At 40.4% G+C, this 22812-nt stretch overlaps 1 protein-coding gene across 2 annotated transcripts in view; it reads left to right on the forward strand.

The window, feature by feature from the left end:
* ZNF451 (zinc finger protein 451) overlaps window positions 1–22812 on the forward strand; it is a 95867-nt gene that overhangs the window by 40782 nt on the left and 32273 nt on the right. For both annotated transcript variants that reach the window (XM_052648749.1, XM_052648751.1), the window contains exons 8-11: window positions 9469–9622; window positions 10116–10263; window positions 12903–14482; window positions 16309–16452. In XM_052648749.1, coding sequence (XP_052504709.1) covers window positions 9469–9622; window positions 10116–10263; window positions 12903–14482; window positions 16309–16452 — 2026 coding nt within the window. The remainder of the gene's footprint in view (window positions 1–9468; window positions 9623–10115; window positions 10264–12902; window positions 14483–16308; window positions 16453–22812) is intronic.

Here is a 22812-nt window from a genome sequence, read left to right on the forward strand (position 1 = left end):
ATTTGCTGAGTAAATATTAGGTTTTGAAATAGTAAAACGCTAATGTCCAAAGACTAGTAAGGTTTTTCTTTAAGCCATATTTTCAGAATTCACTAGTCTGTGACCTGTTCTTGAAAGTCATGTCAGTAATGCCCTGGCTCCTGTGTAGGGTCACACAGAGTGGAGACTCGTGCTCTCAGCTGTCTCTGATTGAGTTCTCTGTTCCTAGAGTAGACGTGCCTCCTGGCAGTCAGTTTGCTCCGCTCCATCGTTAGTTTTGGGGAGCCTGTGTCTTGTTGAGCCCTGACGAGTGGCTGTAGTAGGAGGGGAATCCATGTGCTCTAGAATGAATAAGCCATAATGGTAATCGTCAGAGGAAACAGGTTCAGAGGAAGGGGACAGAAGAAGCTGGAAAAGTTGGCAGAGCCCTGCGGAGGAGAAGTGGTCTTCCAGGCTTGGATTCAGATAGATGGAAAGGAAAGGAGCCTGCAGAGAACAGCAAGTAGGGAATAGGGCCGGTGCAGCGAGCAGGGTACACAGCAGGCCCGAGACTTCCATCCCTAGATGGACTTGCTTGTGAGGTTGGCACCGAGCTGTCTGGGAACTTGAAATTGGCAGTTTCCCAAAGAGTCTCTGATGAGTGGCTCTTTGTGCCTGAACTGTGGGTGCAGGTGGTGTGGTTTATGCTGAACACTTGCTTTCCATGTGGGGTTATAGCATTTTGGTCTGTACTAGGCGGGTATGACCTAACCCCCCCTGGGCACTGAGTCTTTTTTTTTTTTGAACTCTTATTTAAAAATTTGAACTCTTTTCAAAAATCAACTAATTAATTTTAATTTGAGGATAATTTCCTTACAATATTGTGGTAATTTTTGCCCTCAGTCAGTTCAGTCACTCAGACTCTTTGCAACCCCATGGACTGCAGCACGCCAGGCTTTCCTGTCCATCCATCACCAGCTTCCAGAGCTTGCTCAAACTCATGTCCATTGAGTTGGTGATGCCACCCAATCATCTCATCCTCTGTTGTCCCCTTCTCTTCCTGCCTTCAGTCTTTCCCAGCATCAGAATCTTTTCCAGTGAGTCAGTTCTTCGCATCAGGTGGCCAAAGTATTGGAGGTTCAGCTTCAGCGTCAGTCCTTTCAATGAATATTCAGAACTGATTTCCTTTAGAATGGTCTGGTTGGATCTCCTTGCAGTCCAAGGGACTCTCAAGAGTTTTCTCCAACACCACAGTTCAAAAGTATCAATTCTTTGGTGCTCAGCTTTCTTTATAGTCCAACTCTCACATCCATATATGGCTACTGGAAAAAATCATAGCTTTGACTAGACAGATCTTTGTTGGCAAAGTAATGTCTCTGCTTTTTAATATGCTGTCTAGTTTGCTCATAACTTTTCTTCCATGGAGCAAGCATCTTTTAATTTCATGGCTGCAGTCATCATCTGCAGTGATTTTGGAGCCCCAAAAAATAAAGTCTGACACTGTTTCCACTGTTTCCCCATCTATTTGTCATGAAGTGATGGGACCGGATGCCATGATGTTCGTTTTCTGAAGGTTGAGCTTTAAGCCAACTTTTTAACTCTCTTTCACTTTCATCAAGAGGCTCTTTAGTTCTTCTTCATTTTCTGCCATAAGAGTGGTGTCATCTGCATATCTGAGGTTATTGATCTCCTGGCAATCTTGATTCCAGCTTGTGCTTCCTCCAGTCCAGCGTTTCTCACGATATACTCTGCATATAAGTTAGATAAGCAGGGTGACAATATACAGCCTTGACATATTCCTTTCCCTATTTGGAACCAATCTGTTGTTCCATGTCCAGTTCTAATTGTGCTTCCTGACCTGCATACAGATTTTTCAAGAGGCAGATCAGGTGGTCTGGTATTCCCATCTCCTGAAGAATTTTCCATTTTATTGTGATCCACACAAAGGCTTTGGCATTGTCAATAAAGCAGAAACAGATGTTTTTTTGGAAGTCCTGGGTTTTCGATGGCCCAGCGGGTGTTGGCAGTTTGAGCTCTGGTTCCTCTGCCTTGTCTTGTGCATGCTCTGTTGTATTCAGCGCCACTGACCCTGCAGTAGGCCACCGCCGACCCACACCTCCGCCGGAGACTCCTGGACACTTGCAGGCAAGTCTAGGTCCGTCTTCTGCTGGGTCAGTGCTCCTTTCTCCTGGGTCCTGGTGTGCACAAGTTCTGTTTGTACCCTCCAAGAGTCTGTTTCCCTAGTCCCGTGTAAGTTGTGTAGTCAAACCCCACTGGCCTCCAAAGTCAAATTCCCTGCGATTCTTAGTCCCTTTGCCAGATCCCCGGGCTGGAGAATCTGTTGTGGGTCCTAGCCCTTTCTTAACAGTGCAGGAATTTCTTTGGCATAATTGTACTGCAGTTTGTGGATCATTTTTACAGTACTGTGGTGGTTTTTGCCCTAGCTTGACTTGAATCACGCACGGCAGGCACTGAGTCTTTAAGGTGGTATTAATTGTCAAGTGTGTTCTGTTTGTCTCCATGGAGAGGATCTTTGGAATCTTAAAGCTAGTTCCTCTGGGCTCTGCCCAGTGTGCCTTTCTGCTTGGTTTCCTTTTGCTCTAATAAATTATAGCCATGAGTATAGCCTTCCCCCAAGTTCTGTAAGTCCCAGCCAAACCCCTAGCCCTGGGGGTGGTCCTGGGGATCCCAACTCAAGTCATAACTGGACTGCACAGCTACAGGATTTAAACTTGATATTGGGCAGGTCCTGGCACCACTGTAGGATGTGACCTGATGAGAAGAATGCTTATGTCTTCAGAGTTAGAGTGCTTTAATTCTAGAACCGAAGTCCTTCTCCTTTTTAGGGGAGGGGGTGGACACCAGAGACCGAGTAGTATTGGAATGGCACCCGTGTTGAGGGTGGAGTCAAAGGTACGGACAAGGAGACCAGTTTAGGTGACTTTGGCAGTAATGCAGGTTTGAGATGAGAGAAGAGTTTACTTAGATAAGGGTATTTAGAATAAAGACCTTAAAGTGGACCCAGAAGACACCATGAAGAAAGAAATGGTAGACCTGTTGAATGTCCTGATCCAGGTGGGGGGAGAGAAGGGGAAAAGGTGCAACTTCATCACACAGTTTTGAATCGTTTGCACTGAGTTGTTAGTATTCTACCCTTTTCAGAACTAGAACTCCTTCAGGGCATGTTTTTTTTTTTTTTTTAATTCCATGCTGTAAGTATGTTTATCCTTTTCCTTCAATAAATCTGAATAGGCATTTTAACCTTTAAAATTAATGAATACTCACTCTCATTTTTGTTTTCCCGAATTTCATTAGTTTTCCGTTCTTTCTAGGAGTTGCTCGTTCCATGCTCTTTTGCCCTCCTTTTCGCCATCTCTCTGGGAAGTAAGTTTGTAATGTTCAGCCTTCCCGGAGGCAGTATGGTGAAACAGCAAAGTCTTTGGTGTCAAAGCCTGGATTCCATATCAGGTTTATTAACTGTGTGTTCTCACCAAGTTACGGCACATCTGTGAGCTTAGTTCTTTATCTCTAAAGTGAAGTCGTTACACTTTCATCCAGAATTGTTGAGAGAAAGCATAACATGTTATAAAGCACTTAGGGCCTGCCATACAGTATTTAATAAAGACTTTTTATTGCTTATTCTTCGGAGTGTCCGTCACAAGGACTCAAAATGAGCTAGCGTGCATGGGGCTGTCATTGCGTATCATGAATCAACCAGAAGAGGTCGCTAGAAGATTGCTTAGCTGTGCATTCTGTTTCATAAAGATGATGTTCTTCAGTGAACTGTGAAACTGTTCATAATTTATTTTTGACTTTCTGCCCTTCCCTTTTTGTCTCCAGTGTCTTCTGTCTGGACTGGTGCCTCTCAAATCTTAATGCACACCAGTCATTTAAAGTGCAGGTTAGTGTTGTGCCTTAGAGTCAGGATTTCTAACCAACTTCTGAGTAATGGCAGTGCTTCTAGTCTTTGGGTCACACTTTGAGCAGCAAGTGGTTAGCCTTTTTTTTTGACATTCAGGCTAGTGGGTCTGTCCCCAGGTAGCTTGCTGCCTTTCTCCCTCTTGGTGCGGGGGGCGGTGGTGGACGTGTTGTAAGCCCAAGGGTGCTTCAGCGTCACTTGTGGGTGAACAGACCTTACCTCCCATAGTGTTTTCAAGGCTCGTCCATGTTGTAGCTTGTGTCAATACTTCATCCTTTTTATTGCCAAATAAGATTCCATTGTGTGAACATATGCCACTTTTGTTTGTCAGTTCAGCTGGTGGACACGTGGGTTATTTGCACTTTTGACTGTTGTGAATAATGTTGACAGAAGCAAATGTACAAGTCTTTGTGTGGTCATATGTTTTCAGTTCTCTAATGAGCTAATTGTTGGGCCATTCAGTTATTATGCTTAAGTTTTTAAAGAACTGCAAACTGTTACCCAGCGCAGTGTGTCAGCTTGCCTTCCTATGGCTCCCATTTCTTCACAGCCTTGCCAGCACTATTATCTGTCTATAAAATACCCATCCTAGGGGTGTCTGTGATGTGGTATCTTGTTGTGGTTCTAATTTCTATGGTGTATTTTGATTTAGTATGACTGGAAATACAGTGGTAAAAGGGTTTGAGTACTTTTAACTTACTGGACATCATATTTCCCATTCCTTCTCCTGGTTTTTGGAAGATATTTGCAAATATGCTATACCTTTGCAATTAGGTATATTCCCATAAAATTTTATGTGGAATCACAATTTTATTCTATTGAGCAAACAATTTAAACAAGCTTGTTTTGAATTCAGTTATAACTCACATTTGAACTACAGCTTATTTGCTTAGAGTTCTTCAAGTAGGGGCCATTGTGTAAATTGGTAAGTTATGTGTATAAGTTAGTAAATACTTTTAGTGCTCTTGTTTGGAACCTTCTAATCAGAATGTAGAAAGTCAGACTAGGGGTTATCTTTTGGCTGTCACCAAAATAAAGTGGGTGAAGAGTAACGAAAAGAGCACAGGATTTCCCACCAAAGCTGTGAAGCTGGGTGAATGGCAGCCCTCTGTCTTCTGAGGGTGCAGCTGAAAGGGTGGTGCTGATTTTGTTGACTTACCTAAACTTTAGCTTTCTCATTAGTAAATAATGAAAATAGTACTTCATGGGTTATTGTAAGGATTAACTGGAAAAGCACATTTGAACCATAATGTACTTAGTATGAATGTGAATTTCCTGTCCCCCCTCATGTTGCATCTCATAAGCAACTACACAAACTATTGTGTATACTTAATGATAGAAATTTAGGAAGACACAATAGAACTTTTAAGGCTATTACTCTAAAGACCATTAAGTTAAATTATATTTATATACAAGCACATGTACATATACATACACATATAAATATACACTGAAAAATACTTCCAATTTTGGGATAGAGGAGGCTCTTTTTAAAATTTTTATTTTTGTGGGGATCATGATATTCTTTTTCTAAATTTTTATTTTTAGTTGGAGGATAATTGCTTTACAATATAGTGATGGTTTCTGCCATATATCAACATGAATCAGCCATAGGTATACATATGTTCCCTCCTTCTTGAACTTCCTTCTCACCTCCCACAGAATCCCACCCCTGCCTCTCTAGGTTCTCAGCAGCAGATCCCACTAGCTCTCTGTTTTACATATGGTAATATATATGTTTCAGTGCTACGCTCTCAAACCATGCCACCCTCTCCTTCCCCCGCTGTGTCCAAAACTCTGTTCTTTACGTCTGCGTCTCCTTTGCTGCTCTACAAATAGGAGCATCAGTACCATCTTCCTAGATTCCATATAAACGTGTTAATATATACAGGTTTTTCTCTTTCTGACTTACTTCATGCTGTGTAATATAGGCTCTAGGTTCATCCACATCATTAGAATTAACTCACACATGTTCCTTTTTATAGCTGGGTAGTATTCCTTATCCATTCATCTGCCAGTGGACATCTAGGTTGCTTCCATTGCCTAGCTATTGTAAATAGTGCTGCAGTGAACACTGGGATACTTGTGTCTTTTTCAATTATTGTTTCCTTGAGATATATGCCTAGGAGTGGGATTATTGGGTCATGCGGTAGTTTCCAGCCAAAGGCCTAGAAAAGGTCAGTTTTCATTCCAATCCCAAAGAAAGGCAATGCCAAAGAATGTTCAAACTTCCACACAATTGCATTCATTTCACATGCTAGCAAAGTAATGTTTAAAATTCTCCAAGCCAGACTTCAACAGTATGTGAACCGTGAAATTCCAGATGTTCAAGCTGGATTTAGAAAAGTCAGAGGAAGCAGAAATCAAATTGCCAACATCCGTTGGATCATCAAAAAAGCAAGAGAGTTCCAAAGAAAAACATCTACTTATGTTTTATTGACTGTGCCAAAGCCTTTGACTGTGTGGATCACAACACACTGTGGAAAATTCTTAGAGAGATGGGAATACCAGACCACCTGACCTGCCTCCTGAGAAATCTGTATGCAGGTCAGGAAGCAACAATTAGAACTGGACACGGAACAATATGGTCTCAAATTGGGAAAGGAGTACGTCAAGGCTGTATATTGTCACCCTGCTTATTTAACTTATATGCAGAGTACATCATGAGAAATGCTGGACTGGAAGAAGCACAAGCTGGAATCAAGATTGCCAGGAGAAATATCAATAACCTCAGATATGCAGATGACACCACCCTTACGGCAGAAAATGAAGAAGAACTAAAGACCCTCTTGATGACAGTGAAAGAGGAGAGTGAAAAATTTGTCTTAAAACTGAACATTCAGAAAACTGAGATCATGGTATCTGGTCCCATCACTTCATGGCAAACAGATGGGGAAAAAATGGCAACAGTGACAGACTTTGTGTTTTGGGGCTCCAAAATCACTGCAGGTGGTGACTGCAGCCGTGAAATTAAAAGATACTTGCTCCTTCGAAGAAAAGGTATGACAAACCTAAACAGCATATTAAAAAGCAGAGACATTACTTTGCTGACAAAGGTCCATCTATTTAAAGCTATGGTTTTTCCAGTAGTCATGTATGGATGTGAGAGTTGGACCATAAAGAAAGCTGAATGCTTTAGAACTGATGCTTTTGAACTGTTTGAATTGAACTTTTGAACTGCTTTTGAACTTCACCAACACTGTGGTGTTGGAGAAGACTCTTGAGAGATCCAACCAGTCAATCTTAAAGGAAATCAGTTCTGAATATTCATTGAAAGGACTGATGCTGAAGCTGAAATTCCAATACTTTGGCCACCTGATGCGAAGAACTGACTCATTGGAAAAGATCCTGATGCTGGAAAGATTGAAGTCAGGAAGAGAAGGGGACAACAGAGGATGAGATGGTTGAATGGCATCACCAACTCAATGGACATGAGTTTGAGTAAGCTCCGGGAGTTGGTGATGGACAGGGAAGCCTGGCGTGCTGCGGTTCATGGGGTTGCAAAGAGTCAGACACAACTGAGCGACTAAACTTAACTGATGGCAGTTTTATTCCTAGCTTTTCTTTTTTTTTGTTAAGGAATCTTCATGCTGTTCTCCGGAGAAGGCAATGGCACCCCACTCCAGTACCTTGCCTGGAAAATCCCATGGACGGAAGAGCCTGGTAGGCTGCAGTCCATGGGGTCGCTAAGAGTCGGACACAACTGAGTGACTTCACTTTCACTTTTCACTTTCATGCATTGGAGAAGGAAATGGCAACCCACTCCAGTGTTCTTGCCTGGAGAATCCCAGGGACAGGGGAGCCTGGTGGGCTGCCGTCTGTGGTGTTGCACAGAGTCGGACACGACTGAAGCGACTTAGCAGCAGTAGCAGCAGCATGCTGTTCTCCATAGTGGCTTTATCAATTTGCATTCCCACCAACAGTGTAAGAAGTTTCCCTTTTCTCTACACCCTATCCAGTGTTTATAATTTGTTAAGTTTTGATAAACAGCCAGAGCAATCTTGAAAAAGAAGAATGGAGCTGGAGGAACCAACTTTTCTGCCTTCAAACTGTACTACAAAGCTGCAGTCATCAAGACAGTATGGTACTGGCACAAAAACAAATATAGACCAATGGAGCAAGATAGAAAGCCTGGAAATAAATCCATGCACCTATGGGTACCTTATCTTTGACAAAGGAGGCAAGAATATACAATGGAGAAAGGACAAGTGGTGCTGGGAGAACTGGTTAGCCACCTGTAAAAAAATGAAACTGGAACACTTTCTCACACCATACACAAAAATAAACTCAAAATGGTTTAAAGATCTAAATGTAAGGCCAGAATCAAGAAAACTCTTAGAGGAAAACATAGGCAGAATACTCTTTGACATAAATTACAGCAAGATCCTCTATGACCCACCTCCTAGAATAATGGAAATAAAAACAAAAATAAACAGAGGAAGTTCTTAACCAGGTTTGGAAACCTGGACACTACAAAAGGCATGCCCATTTGACTATCAGAATTTTAAGGTGACCATATACAAACTTAATAGACAGGTGTTTAATGAAAAATATTTTAAAGATGGAGGATGAGACAGAGTTAGTTTTGATAACAAAGAATGGATACAGGTTGACCAGAGGGGAAAAAATAAAACTTGAGACTGGAATGGAGTAAGCAACACAGAGAATTATATGAATGAAAGCTCATAGGACAAGTAGACAGGAAAGGCAGGTTAACACAGCACATGTCTATAAGACTGCAGACACAAAAATAAGGTCCATAATTGCCTGTACCAGACTCATTTGGTGCTAGGGAACCTGAATTGGTAGAATCTTTTTGAGCAGCAGTTACACAATATCTTTTAATTACCAAAAACTTTTAACCCAATAGGGCCACTCCTGATAATGAGGGGAAAGCAGTATATAATAAGGATATGTAGTCAACAATATAGTTTTATAAATATGTTTACAAAATCATTGTAGTGGCAAAAAAAAAAAAAAAAAAAGCCTGAAAATGAATAGTTGACTAAATCTTAGATCCACACTATGAAGTAGTTTGTGGTCATTACAGAGAATAAACTAGAGTGACACCAGCTGATTTTTAGGGATTTCTGTTAGGTATTATGGAATAAGAAAACTGAAAGGCAGAAGATCTGTAAGAGGACAATATTTGGTAAAACAATGGCAGTTCCCCTTGTATATTTTTTATAAATGACAAACATGGAGAAATTTATGGAATACATATTTGTAAACATAGGTTATATTGCAGAGTGGGCAAAGCAAAACATAAAACATATGTGATATGAAAATATTTATGCATTTGTATAATATTGCATATATATAAAAAATGTCTAGAAAGCAAACATACTTTTATCTTTATTGTCACAGAAAGATGGAAACAATTTGTTTTTAAGGAAAAGATTTAAAAATTCATATATGGGACCTTATTTATGATAAAACAATTCCACAGTTCACAGGGAAGAAAAGTTTTCATGTTAAAAACTGATACAAAATATTCCAAATCTATAATAAATAGGTTATTTTGAAAGTTGACTTAAGAAACTGAATATTGATTTTAGTTGTCTATAATATAGCTTTGCCTTGTATTTTAGGAAGCTGCAGATGATGGACATAAAAACAACCTTCTTCCTCAGATTATTCAGTGTTTTGCGTGTCCAAATTGCTTCCTCCTTTTTAGCAGCAAGGATGAGTGTTTGAAGCACATGTCTGGAAAGAATCATTTCCATCAGAGTTTTAAACTGGGTGGTATGTTCTTACTCTCTTCTGATGAAAATTATTAAACTCCCTTAACCTTTGATGATTTACTGTACATCTCAGATAATTCTTGAGATAACTTATTTTCACATTAATTTTGAGAACCGTGAAAGTGAAATATGTTTATCTCAGTTTTTCTTTTTCAAAAAAAAAAGATTCTTAATATTTATCTGTACCTAAGAGTAAGGTTTACTTTGAGGAATGAAGACAAACTTGGGAAGAAAACATTTATGCACAATAATGTTTTTGTATATCCATTGGGAAGTTGGGTGTTTCCCTGCATTTAAACTCAGATTTTAGTTTGAGCATGAGTTCAGCATCCATCACACTTAATTGAAGCTAGAAAATGACTTTTCTTAGATTTTTATCACATAAATAATTATCTTCTTTCACTTACTAACCGGATGTTGAGAAAGGCAGAGGGGAGGAAGGCCGGGTCACTCCACTCGAATCTTTGCAAGTTATAGTTCATTTTGTCTTTCAGATGACAAGGCAGTGGCACAGCCAATATCATTTCCATCTTTTGCAAAGAAACTTTTGATCTCTCTGTGCAAAGATGTTCCATTTCAAGTTAAGTGTGTGGCCTGCCACCAGACCCTACGTTCCCACATGGAGCTTACTGCCCATTTCAGGTTTGTACTGGTCCTGCCCAAAAGGCTCTTCACCAAGAGGGGGATTCAACAAATAGTTTTATATTCTGTGTTTCTCTCCTTTAAAATGAGAATGGATATTTGCCTGAACGTTACCCAGATTTACCATAATAAGAGGAGAGGTATGAGGAAAGTGGATTCATTGATACTGCTGTAGACGTTAAACAAGCTGACAGTTGTAAGTCTTGTATGGATTGCTGAGGGTTGTGCCTGTGGGAGGAGAGGGTTAAGATAGAATGTTGGCTTTGAGTCAGCTAGCATGGAAAGTATGACAAACGTGAAAAATTGCATGTCAATCAAAGGCCAAATTGATCAAATAATCGAGTGTGGTATTTTTGTCTTTACAATGAAAATTATCAAGCAATATACAAAAGTAGTGAGTATAATAAGCCCTAACACACCTGTCACCAGGCTTCAGTAGTTGTCACTACATGACACTTTCATCCCTGCAAGTTCTTACTTTTGAAGCAGATCTTGTTATTTTATCTGTAAATACTCCAGGATATACCTAGGGATGATAAGCATTCTTTCTTTTTTTTAAAGAAAAATAACTGTAATACTGTGATACCTAAAAAACTAGTATTTTAATATCATCAAACATCTGATCAGTTATCAAATTTTCCCTGGTCACTTCATGAAGTTTTTTACATTTGGTTTGTTGGATTCATAATTCAAAGACTGTAGTTCGCATTTGATGCTCTCTTAGGTCTCCCCCCTCCTTATTTCTTTAAAATGCATTAAAAGTTTGTATCTACTAAGTGATACAGTTGCATTTGTTTACTTAGAACAGTTGTTTTCACAAACTTTCAAGTAAAATACATTCTCTAAAAATCAGGCAGCTGAGTATAATTACTCTGTATAAACTTGGTATAATTACTGATGTTAACAGTTCTAGTTCTGACTTGTATTTCTTGAGTTCATGAGTTCAAATCCTCATCCTGCCAGGATTTTTATTCTTAATTATTTCATGGAAAATTTCACTATATGCACGTCAACAGACTAGTATCAGTTCAGTTCAGTTCAGTTGCTCAGTCGTGTCCGACTCTTTGCGACCCCATGAATTGCAGCACGCCAGGCCTCCCTGTCCATCACCAACTCCCGGAGTTCACTCAGACTCACATCCTTCGAGTCAGTGATGCCATCCAGCCATCTCATCCTCTGTCATCCCCTTCTCCTCCTGCCTCTAATCCCTCCCAGCATCAGAGTCTTTTCCAATGAGTCAACTCTTCGCATGAGGTGGCCAAAGTACTGGAGTTTCAGCTTTAGCATCATTCCTTCCAAAGAAATCCCAGGGCTTATCTCCTTCAGAATGGATTGGTTGGATCTCCTTGCAGTCCAAGGGACTCTCAAGAGTCTCCTCCAACACCACAGTTCAAAAGCATCAATTCTCATCCATCTCCCAACTTTGATAATGCTCAACACCACCATTCTTATACATCTTTATGTGCTTTATCACGCTTAATGATTGTTTATAGTTCTTTGTTTCTGACGTATTGTTTCAATTTATTGAAGTTTACAAATCTTAACCGTTATGATTTTTTTCATGTGTTTTTCATTCCTAGCCCTCTGCCCCCTTAACCTTTATGATTTGTAGACTGGATACAGCTGTCAGCCCATCCTTCCTTCCTGGTCATCTCCCACCCTCTCATCCCCAGGCAGTCTGTTCGGATATTTTTTCTACCTTACATTGATGTATCTCCTCTAGATCTTTATGTAAATGGAATCATGTATAGTATGCACTCTTTTGTGTTTGTCATAGCATCTGTACAATTCATCCATATTGTTTAGTTCATTGTTCTTTTTTATTTGTGAGTAATATAGCACAATTTGCTTATTCATCCTCATGTTGATGGACCTTTGGATTTTTTTCAGTTTTTAGCTGTTGTGAATAAAGCTATTATGTGCATCTTATACAAATCATTTTATAGACATATGTTTTCATTTCTCTTGGATAAATATCTAGGATTGGAATTGCGAGATGAAAGAGTAGATGTGTATTTAGTTTTATAAGTCTACTGGACATTTTCCCAGTGTGCACTGGTGCGTGTTTCTCCCAGCTGGGTGAGAGAGTGTCAGTTTCTCTACATCCTTGCCAAGGTTTGCTGTTGCCAGTCTTGTTTCATTTTAGTTGTTCTTTGGAGAGTCTCATTTGGTGTTAATCTGGATTTCCCTGATGAACAGTGATGTCGGACACTTTTTAGTGTAAAAGCAACCATGAGTATGGCATGCTCCTGACCTAAAATGAGTCCACTCTTAAAGAACAGGAACCAGGTTGTTGAGAATGTCACTGTCGTGTTCCTCTGTACCATAGAGAAGTTGGTTACCTGCTTGTCTCATAACATTCCTATCAGTGCATTTTACATTGTTTCTACTTTTCTAAAATTTGTCTGGATTAAAAAAAAATTTTTTTTTTGATTCTAGTTTTATCCTTTGGTATATGGATTAAAATCAGATGAAATGTAGGTAATGTTCAGGTAGATAGGATATTATTATATCATCTGCCTCTTTGTTGAAAAACAGTCTTTAGTGCTATGTACATGCTTACTTAATAATTACTACAATAAAAAGCAGAGATACTGCATTTAGAAATACTTACAAGTTTATCTTTTTATCCAATTTAGAGTTCGTTGTCGAAATGCTGGTCCTGTAGCTCTAGCTGAGAAGAGCATTGCTCAGGTGGCAGAGAAATTCCTCCTGAGAGGTTACTGTCTACATTGCAACCATGTCTTTGTGGATGAAACCAGTACCTGGAATCACAAGCAGAATTCAGGACACAAAGTCCGACTCATTAACTCAATGGAAGAATCAATCTTACTTTATTGCCACAGCAGTGAAGGGAACAAACCTCCTTCTGACTTGGACCTGTTGCAAGATGAGTCAAAATTTTCATCACTGAAAAGAAATATGTCCTCTCAAGAATCTAGCTCACAGGATTGTAGCACTGTTCCAAAAAAGAAGATGAATTTAGGAGTTAAAAGCCTTGGGGGTGTGGTTTGTTTTCAGAAGGAAAAGTCACTTGTTAAAACCTGGTTTTGTGAATGCCATCAACGCTTCCCCAGTGAAGATGCAGTAGAAAAGCATGTTTTCTCAGCAAACACAATGTGTTACAAGTGTGTGGTCTGTGGGAAGGTGTGTGAAGATTTGGGAGTCATCCGTTTACACATGAGCCGCATTCATGGAGGGGCACATTTAAATAACTTTCTTTTCTGGTGTCGGACATGCAAAAAGGAGTTGAGGAGGAAAGAGGCTATAATGGCCCATGTGACTGAGTTTCACAGCGGACACAGGTATTTTTATGAGACGAGTGAGGTGGCAGGTGACACTTTGCCATCATCCTCTACAGCGCTGGTGAGTGATCTGACTGCTGAGAATCCTTCAGCTATTACTATTGTTGATCACTCCCCAGCCAACAGTCCTCTGAGGGGTAAATGGCAATGCCGAATTTGTGAAGATATGTTTGACTCCCAAGAATGCGTAAAGCAACACTGCATGTCTTTAACAAGTCACCAGTTTCACAGGTACAGCTGCACCCGTTGCAAAAAGACTTTTCACAAGATGGAAACACTGCAACGACATTGCCAGGATGAGCACGACAGTGAGGTGAAGATGAAGTACTTCTGCGGGCTTTGCGATCTGAGTTTTAAAGTGGAAGATGCATTTTTGACTCATTATAAGGAGCACCACAGTACAGACTATGTATTTGTGTCAGAAAAAAGGGAACCTTCCATTAAAACGGAGAGTGATTTTCCCGTAGTAGAGACGGGTAATCTGCTGACCTGTGGCTGCCGCGAGAGCTACCTCTGCAAAGTCAACAGGCGGGAGGACCACGGCCGCTGTCTGCAGACCCTGCTGGGCCAGGGCCGCCTGTGGTTCCGCTGCGGCATTTGCTCAGCCACAACTCAGAGCCTCGGTGACCTGCACACGCACGTGCGCCAGGCGCACGCGGACCTGGAGGCCCCGCCGCGGGGCCTCATCAAGTGCGGCACGTGCACCAAGGCCTTCCAGGACCCCGAGAGCGCGCAGCAGCACTTCCACAGGAAGCACTGCTCGCTGCGGGGGCCGGTGGGAGCCCGCCTTTCGGCAGAGCCCAAGAGCCCACCACCCGCCCGGGCAGAGAGAAAGCCCAGACAGACCGCAGGCGGGCTGCAGACTGCAGAACCGGAGAGAGCCACAGAGACGGAGCTCAGCGGCCAGAGCGCAGGTACGGCCCTGACGCGTGGCGTCCCACGTGCTGGTGATTGATAGGCGCGCGCCAGGAGGCAGCCCGCCAGGGGTCGGGTGAGAAGGGGTAATCATTTCTGCAGCGGGTACAGAGATCCGTGTTCCCGATGCTTCCTGCAACTGCCCTTTCAACCTGGGGGAACAAAGAATACCTGTTACACTAATAGGTGTTTTAGATAACGTTTTATTTTCTTTTCCAAAAGACTTGGGAATTTTGAAAGATAAGGAAAATGGGTGGTCTTTCTGAAAGTCAGATTTGAAAGTACACTGCACGTTACTATCATTTAGACTAAAATTCAGTAAAAGGATAAGTCACTGATTTCTTTTTGTTTCTATTTTGGCCTTATTCTCTGAGAAATCTTAAAGATCACTTGAGAATTTATTTTCCTTATTCCTTTTTGGAAGAAAAGCTTTTACTTAGAGTTAAAATAGCAATTAGAAATTAGTTGTTAAGTGGAAACAAGAAACCAGGCAGAATACTTAGGTGTGGATTACCCTAGACTTTCCTTCTATGATAAAATTGAAGAACTCTACAAGAGTGCAATGTTTTTATTTTGTTTAGAAGTATGATTGTTTCTTTTGAGTATAACTTTAATTATATATTCTTTTAAATAAAAATTGACTGTAAATTACGCAGTGTAGAGTGGAAAAATGAGGATATGTAAAAGTTTCGGCTAGTAAAGCATTGTTAAGAACTACTGAATTTTTAGACTTGCTCTGTAGCACAGGTAGCTCTTGTCATCACCATTAGGCGTTTGTTTTATGTTGATTAAATGATGTTCTCCAGCCCCATTCAACTCTTCTTCTAACAGTGAAACCGTGGCCATACTGCTTTATGTTCTGTTCTGTTCTTTTTGGGGAATTTGTGTTGGTCTGTGTTTGACAGGAGGTCACTGTCATATCTAAACCTAAATTACTGAGTATTTTAAGAAGAGAGATAAGAAAATACATGGTTTAGAAATGAGAAAGAATGGCAGGCTCTTTCTGAGGCAGTCTTTATTAGGTGGAGTAGAAGCTGTCTGTTTTAAAAAGAGTTTAAACATTCAGGGTTTTCATTGCTACCACTGGAAAGTGTAAGGCCCTGTCAAAGTAGAGAGGTGTGACAGGAGGGAAGAGGAAGGAGAACAAGAGTTGGAGAGGGTCAGGGCGGAGAGGCCCTGGGAGAGCGGAGATGTGTCTCTGGCGGGAGGCGCCTAGGAGCAGCGGGTGGGCTGTCTCGTGTCTGCACTCCAGGGCATAGCATAGAGCCAGAGGCGTGGCGATAGATCAGTCTAGGTTAGGAAAAGAACAGACTCCTGGTAGCAAGAAAGTTCTTAGCAAGTAACCTCTAAAGTTTATTTTGATGAATGGTTCGAGTTTTAGTTGTTACTTAGCCTTAAAGCCTGGTCTTTTAGATCTTCCAGTACACTAATTAAAAAATAAAAAATTCCCTTTATAAATGACTTTTATTTTATTTATTTTTTTTTAATTTTTTTTATTTTTTTTTTAGTATTAAGTTTTTTATTTTTTTAATTTTAAAATCTTTAATTCTTACATGTGTTCCCAAACATGAACCCCCCTCCCACCTCCCTCCCCATATAAATGACTTTTAAAGAAAGCCAGGATCAGTGGCACATATTTGTAGAAAGGACAGTCATTTCTGAAATATTCAAAATATTTTTATCTAAATATACTGTGTCATTTGGATTTCACAACATGCCTTAGATAGAAGTAAAAAAAAACATGCAAGATTAATGTTAAGTTGACAAGTTGAAAAGTTTTTAGCTAATTCTTCTCAAATTCCTGTCAATGTTTCTTTTTTCTCAGATGAAGAGCTTGTTGAGCTCCCAGACTTGGATTACCTGCGAACTATGACTCACATAGTCTTTGTTGACTTCGATAACTGGTCCAACTTTTTTGGTCACCTACCAGGGCATCTTAACCAAGGAACATTTATTTGGGGCTTTCAAGGTATGGCAATAAGAAAAACATTTGAGGCAACGTCTCCCACTCCCTACACACGCCTTAGAATATGTTTTGCTTTAAAAGGACTCTTCTTGAACCTTTCTGAGTAGGAGATAGAAACAAAATTGAAATTTTGTCACCTTGCATTATAGTTACAGTACTAGAATATTTTTCTCCTTGCATTTCTCTGTGATAGGTGTTACCTCTTTTTGGTGGACCCACAGTTTATAAATCTGTAGCTACAGATTGAAAGAGCCTTTTTATTCAATACCTACAGTATGCCAGGTACTGTGGTTTTTTTTTTTTTTAAAAGAAAAATAGTCACACAGTCGTTTTTGATTCTTTGTGACCTGATGGACTATAACCAGCCAGGCTCCTCTGTCTGTGGAATTCTCCAAGTAAGAATACTGCAGTGGGTAGTCATTTCCCTTCTCCAGGGGATTTTCCTGACCCAGGGATTGTACCTGGGTCTCCTGCAGTGCAGGCGAATTCTTTACCACCTGAAACCACCAGGGGAGCCCATGCTTACTGATTATTATAATTTTCTCCCTTTAAATATAAGGAATTAGGCTGAGAAGTTTAATTTTTTTTTTGCCAAGTATAAAAATAAAATAATAGAGTTAGCTTTTGAACTTGGACCTTGTAGCTACAGAATTACTGTGTTTTCTACATAACTGCCTCTTCAGTTTTTCCTTACTGTTTATAAATGTGCATCTTTGTATAAATCTCCCATTCAGGTACTAACCAGGCTCAACTTCAGAGATGACAAGAGATCGGGTACATTCAGGTTGGTTTGGCCGTACACTAAATTTCTTTATAAGCCATTGACCAAACCTGGGAGAGAGACTTCTCTTTGATTAACTGAAATTTAGTACAGTAAGCCTCTTGCGTATAGGCATACCCAGTAGATAACTGAAGTTTCAATTCCAGACCACTGCAAGTCACACGAATTTTTTTGTTTCTCTATGCATATAACAGTCATGTTTACACTATACTTTAGTCTGTTAAGTCGGCAAGAACATTATGTCTTAAAATATGTCTTAATTGAAAGACATCTTACTGCTATAAAATGCTAACTATTACCTTAGCCTTCAGTGAGTCATAATCTTTCAGCTGGCGGGGGTGGTATCTTGCCTCCATGTTGATGGCTGTTGACTGATCTGGGTGGTGGTTGCTGAAGGTTGGGACGACTATGGCAGTTTCTTAAAATGAGACAGCAGTCAAGTTTGCTGCATTGACTGACTCTTCCTTTCATGAATGATTTCTTTGTAGTCTGCAGTGCTGTGTGATAGCGTTTTACCCACAGTAGAACTTCTTTCAAAACTGGAATCGATCCTCTCAAACCCTGCTGCTGTTGTATCAACTAAGTTTATGTAATATTTCAAATCCTTACTTGTCATGTCAACAGTCATCACAGCATCTTCACTAGGGTAGATTCCTTCCCAAGAAACCACTTTCCTTGCTCATCATCCATTACAGGTTTATCTTGAGGTTGCAGCAGTTCAGTCACATGTTCATGCGCTACTCCTAATTCTCGTTCTCTTCCTCTTTCCACCACATCTGCAGTTCCGTTTTCTACTGAGTTCTTGAACCCCTCAAAGTCATCCGTGAAAGTTGGAATCAACTTCTTCCAAACTCCTGTTGCTGTTGGTATTTTGACCTCTTCACATCTTCCCAATCATGAGTTTTTTTTTTTAATTTTAAATTTTTAATTTTGTTTTGGTGTATAGCCAATTAACAATGTTGTGGTAGTTTCAGGTGAACAGCAAAGCGACTCAGCCGTACATATACATGTATCCATTCTCCCCCGAGACCTCCTCCCTTCCTGGCTGGCACACACAACATTGAGCAGTGTTCCGTGTGCTATACAGTAGTTCCTGGTGGTTATCCATTTTAAATAGCAGTTTGTACATGGCCTTCCCAAAGTCCCTAACTATCCCTTTCCCCTGGCAACCGTAAGTTCATTTTCTAACTCTATGAGTCTCTTTCTGTTTTGTAAGTAAATTCCTTTGTATCAGTTCTTTTTAGATTCCACATGTAAGGGATGTCTTACAATATTTCTCCTTCTCTGTCCGACAGACTCCTCTCAGTATGACACTCCTTAGGTCCATCCATGTTGCTGCGAATGGCATCATTTCACTCTTTTTAATGGCTGAGTAATACACCATTGCATATATGTACCACTCCTTGTTTATCCGTTCCTCTGTTGATTGAGGTTTAAGTTGCTTTCATGTCTTGGCTATTGTAAACAGTGCTGCAGTGAGTGAAGGACAGGGGTGCGTGTCTCCTTTCGGATTGCATTTTTCTCCAGCTGTATGCCCAGGAGTGGGATTGCAGGGTCATATGGTAGCTCTGTTCAGTGTTTTCAGGAACCTCCATACCGTTCTCCATACTGGCTGTACCAATTTACATTGCAGCCAAGAGTATAACAGGGTTCCCTTTCCACCACACTCTTTCCAGCAGTTGTTGCTTGTGGGTTTTTTGAAGATAACTGTTCTGACTGGTGTGAGAGGATACCTCATTGTAGTTTTCATTTGCATTTCTCTAATACTTAGAGATGCTGAACATCTGTTCATAGGTGTATCTGTATGTCCTCATTGGAGAAATGTATGTTCCAGTCTCTGCCCATTGTTTGAGTGGGTTATTTGTTTTGATGCTGTTAAGTGTCATAAAATGTAAATTTTGGAGACTAATCCCTATCAGTCACATCATTTGCAAATATTTTCTCCCATTTTCTGGGTTATCTTTCATTTTCTTTATTGTTTCCTTTGCTGTGCAAAAGTTTTTAAGTAGGTCCCATTTGTTTTTTTGTTTTTATTTCATTATTCTGAGAGATGTATCAAAAAAGATGCTGCTGTAATTTATGTTAGAACATGTTCTCCCTATGTTTTCCTCTAAGAGTTTATATAGTCTTGTCTCACATTAAGGGCTTTAATCCATTTTGAGCTTATTTTTGCATATGGAATTAAGGAATGAGCTAATTTAATTTTTTTACATGTTGCTGTCTTCTTTTCCCAGCACCATTTGTTGAAGAGACTGTCTTCCCACCGTTATGTAAACTTGCCTACTTTGTCATGGATTAGCTGGCCTTAACTATTTGGGCCTGTTTCTGGGATTTCTGTCCTGTTCCGTTGATCTATATTTCTATATTGATGCCACTACCATACTGCTTTGATGACTGTAACTGCATTGTTGTTCAGTTGCTCAGTCATGTCCAACTCTTTGCAACCCCAGGGACTGCAGCACACCAGGTTTTCCTGTCCTTCAGTATCTCTCAGAGTTTGCTCAAACTCATGTCCATTGAGTTCATGATGCCACCCAACCATCTCATCCTCTGTCGTCCCCTTCTCCCCACTCCACCAATCTTTCCCAGCATCAGGGTCTTTTCCAATGAGTTGATGCTTCATATCAGATGCCCAAAGTATTGGAGCTTCAGCTTCAGCATCAGTCCTTCCAATGAATATTTAGGGTTGATTTCCTTTAGGATGGACTGGTTCAATCTCCTCACTGTCCAAGCGACTCTCGAGAGTCTTCTCCAACACCACATTAGAAAGCATCAATACTTTGGCGCTTGGCCTTCTTTGTGGCCCAGCTCTCACATCCATACATGACTACTGGAACAAACCATAGCTTTGACTAGACGGACCTTTGCCAGCAGAGTGATGTCACTGTTTTTTAATATGCTGTCTAGGTCTGTCATAGCTTTTCTTCCAAGGAGCAAGTGTCTTTTAATTTCATGGCTGTAGTCACCATTCACAGTGATTTTGGAGCTTAAGAAAAAATATCTGTCACAGTTTCCATTTTTACTCCATCTGTTTGCCATGAAGTGATCGGACTGGATGCTATGATCTTAGTTTTCTGTATGCTGGGTTTTAAGCCAGCTTTTTTCACTCTCCTCTCACTGTCATCAAGAGTCTCTCTAGTTCTTTTTCACTTTTTGCCATTAGGGTGGTATCATCTGCATATCTGAGGTTGTTGATATTTCTCCCTGTGATCTTGATTCTGTCTTGTGATTCATCCAGCCTGGCATTATGCATGATGTACTCTGCATATTATATCTACTACTGTGGGCAAGAACCCCTTAGAAAAAATGAAGTAGCCATCATAGTCAACAGAAGAGTCCAAAATGGAGTACTGGATGCAGTCTCAACAACTACAGAATGATCTCTGTTTGCTTCCAAGGCAAACCATTCAGTATCACGGTAATCCAAGTTTATGCCCCGACCAGTAATGGTGAAGAAACTGAAGTTGAATGGCTCTATGAAGACCTACAAGGCATTCTAGAACTAACACCCAAAAAACATGTCCTCTTCATTACAGGGGACTGGAATGCAAAAATAGGAAGTTAAGAAACACCTAGAGTAACAGGCAAATGAGGCCTTCGAGTACAGAATGAAGCAGGGCAAAGGCTAATAGAGTTTTGCCAAGAGAATACACTTGTCATAGGAAATACCCTTTCCCAACAACACAAGAGAAGACTACACATGGACATCACCAGATGGCCAACACTGAAATCAGATAGATTATATTCTTTGCAGCCAAAGATGGAGAAGCTCTATATGGTCAGCAAAAACAAGACCCGGAGCTCACTGTGGCTCAGATCATAAACTCCTTATTGCCAAATTCAGACCTAAATTGAAGAAAGTAGGGAAAACCATTAGATAATTCAGGTATGACCTAAGTCAAATCCCTTACAGTTATACAGTGGAAGTGACAAATAGATTCAAGGGATTAGATATGATAGGCAGAATGCCTGAAGAACTATGGATGGAGGTTTGTGACATTGTACAGAGGCAGGGATCAAGATCATCCCCAAAGAAAAGAAATGCAAAAAGGCAAAAGGGTTGTTGGAGGAGGCCTTACAAATAACTGTGAATAGAAGAGAAGCAAAAAGCAAAGGAGAAAAGAAAAGCTATACCCATTTGAATGCACAGTTCCAAAGAATAGCAAGGGGAGATAAAGCCTTTCTCAGTGCTCCATGCAGAGAAATAGAGGAAAACAATAGAATGGGCAAGTTGAGAGATGGCTTCAAGAAAATTAGAGATACCAAGGGAACATTTCATGCAAAGATGAGCTCAGTAAAGGACAGAAATGGTATGGAACTAACAGAAGCAGAAGATATTAAAAACAGGTGGCAAGAATACACAGAACTATACAAAAAAGATCTTCCTCACCCAGATAATCACGATGGTATGATCACTCACCTAGAGCCAGACATCCTGGAATGTGAAGTCAAGTGGGCCTTAGAAAGCATCACTGTGAACAAAGCTAGTGGAGGTGATGGAATTCCAGTTGAGCTATTTCAAATCCTAAAGGATGATGCTATTAAAAGTGCTGCACTCAATATGCCAGAAATCTGAAAAACTCAGCAGTGGCCACAGGACTGGAAAAGGTCAATTTTCATTCCAATCCCAAAGAAAGGCAATGCTAAAGAATATTCAAACTACCGCACAGTTGCACTCATCTCACACACTAGTAAAGTAATGCTCAAAATTCTCCAAGCCAGGCTTCAGCAATACATGAACCATGAAGTTCCAGATGTTCAAGCTAGTTTTAGAAAGGCAGAGGAACCAGAGATCAAATTGCCGACATCCGCTGGATCATCGAAAAACCAAGAGAGTTCCAGAAAAACATGTGTTTCTGCTTTATTGACTATGCCAAAGCCTTTGACTGTGTGGATCACAATAAACTGGAAAATTCTGAAAGGGATGGGAATACCAGACCACCTGACCGGCCTCTTGAGAAACCTATACGCAGGTCAGGAAGCAACAGTTAGAACTGGACATGGAACAACAGACTGGTTCCAAATAGGAAAAGGAGTACGTCAAGGCTGTATATTGTCACCCTGCTTGTTGAACTTATATGCAGAATACATCATGAGAAACACTGGGCTGGGTGAAGCACAAGCTGGAATCAGAATTGCTGGGAAAAATATCAATAACCTCAGATATGCAGATGATACCACCCATACGGCAGAAAGTAAAGAAGAACTAAAAAGCCACTTGATGAAAGTGAAAGAGGAGAGTGAAAAGTTGGCTTAAAGTTCAGCGTTCAGAAAGCTAAGATCATGGCATCCGGTCCTATCACTTCATGGCAGATAGATGGGGAAAAAGTGGAAGCAGTGGCTGACGCTAGTTTTTGGGGCTCCAAAATCACTGCAGATGGTGATTGCAGCCATGAAATTAAAAGATGCTTCCTTCTTGAAAGTTATGACCAACCTAGATAGTATATTAAAAAGCAGAGACATTACTTTGTCAGCAAAAGTCTATCTAGTCAAGGCTATGGTTTTTCCACTGGTCATGTATGAATGTGAGTGTTGGACTGTAAAGAAGGCTGAGTGCTGAAGAATTGATGCTTTTGAACTGT

This window comes from Budorcas taxicolor, chromosome 11 (genome assembly GCF_023091745.1).
Source record: "Budorcas taxicolor isolate Tak-1 chromosome 11, Takin1.1, whole genome shotgun sequence".
Lineage (NCBI taxonomy): Eukaryota > Metazoa > Chordata > Mammalia > Artiodactyla > Bovidae > Budorcas > Budorcas taxicolor.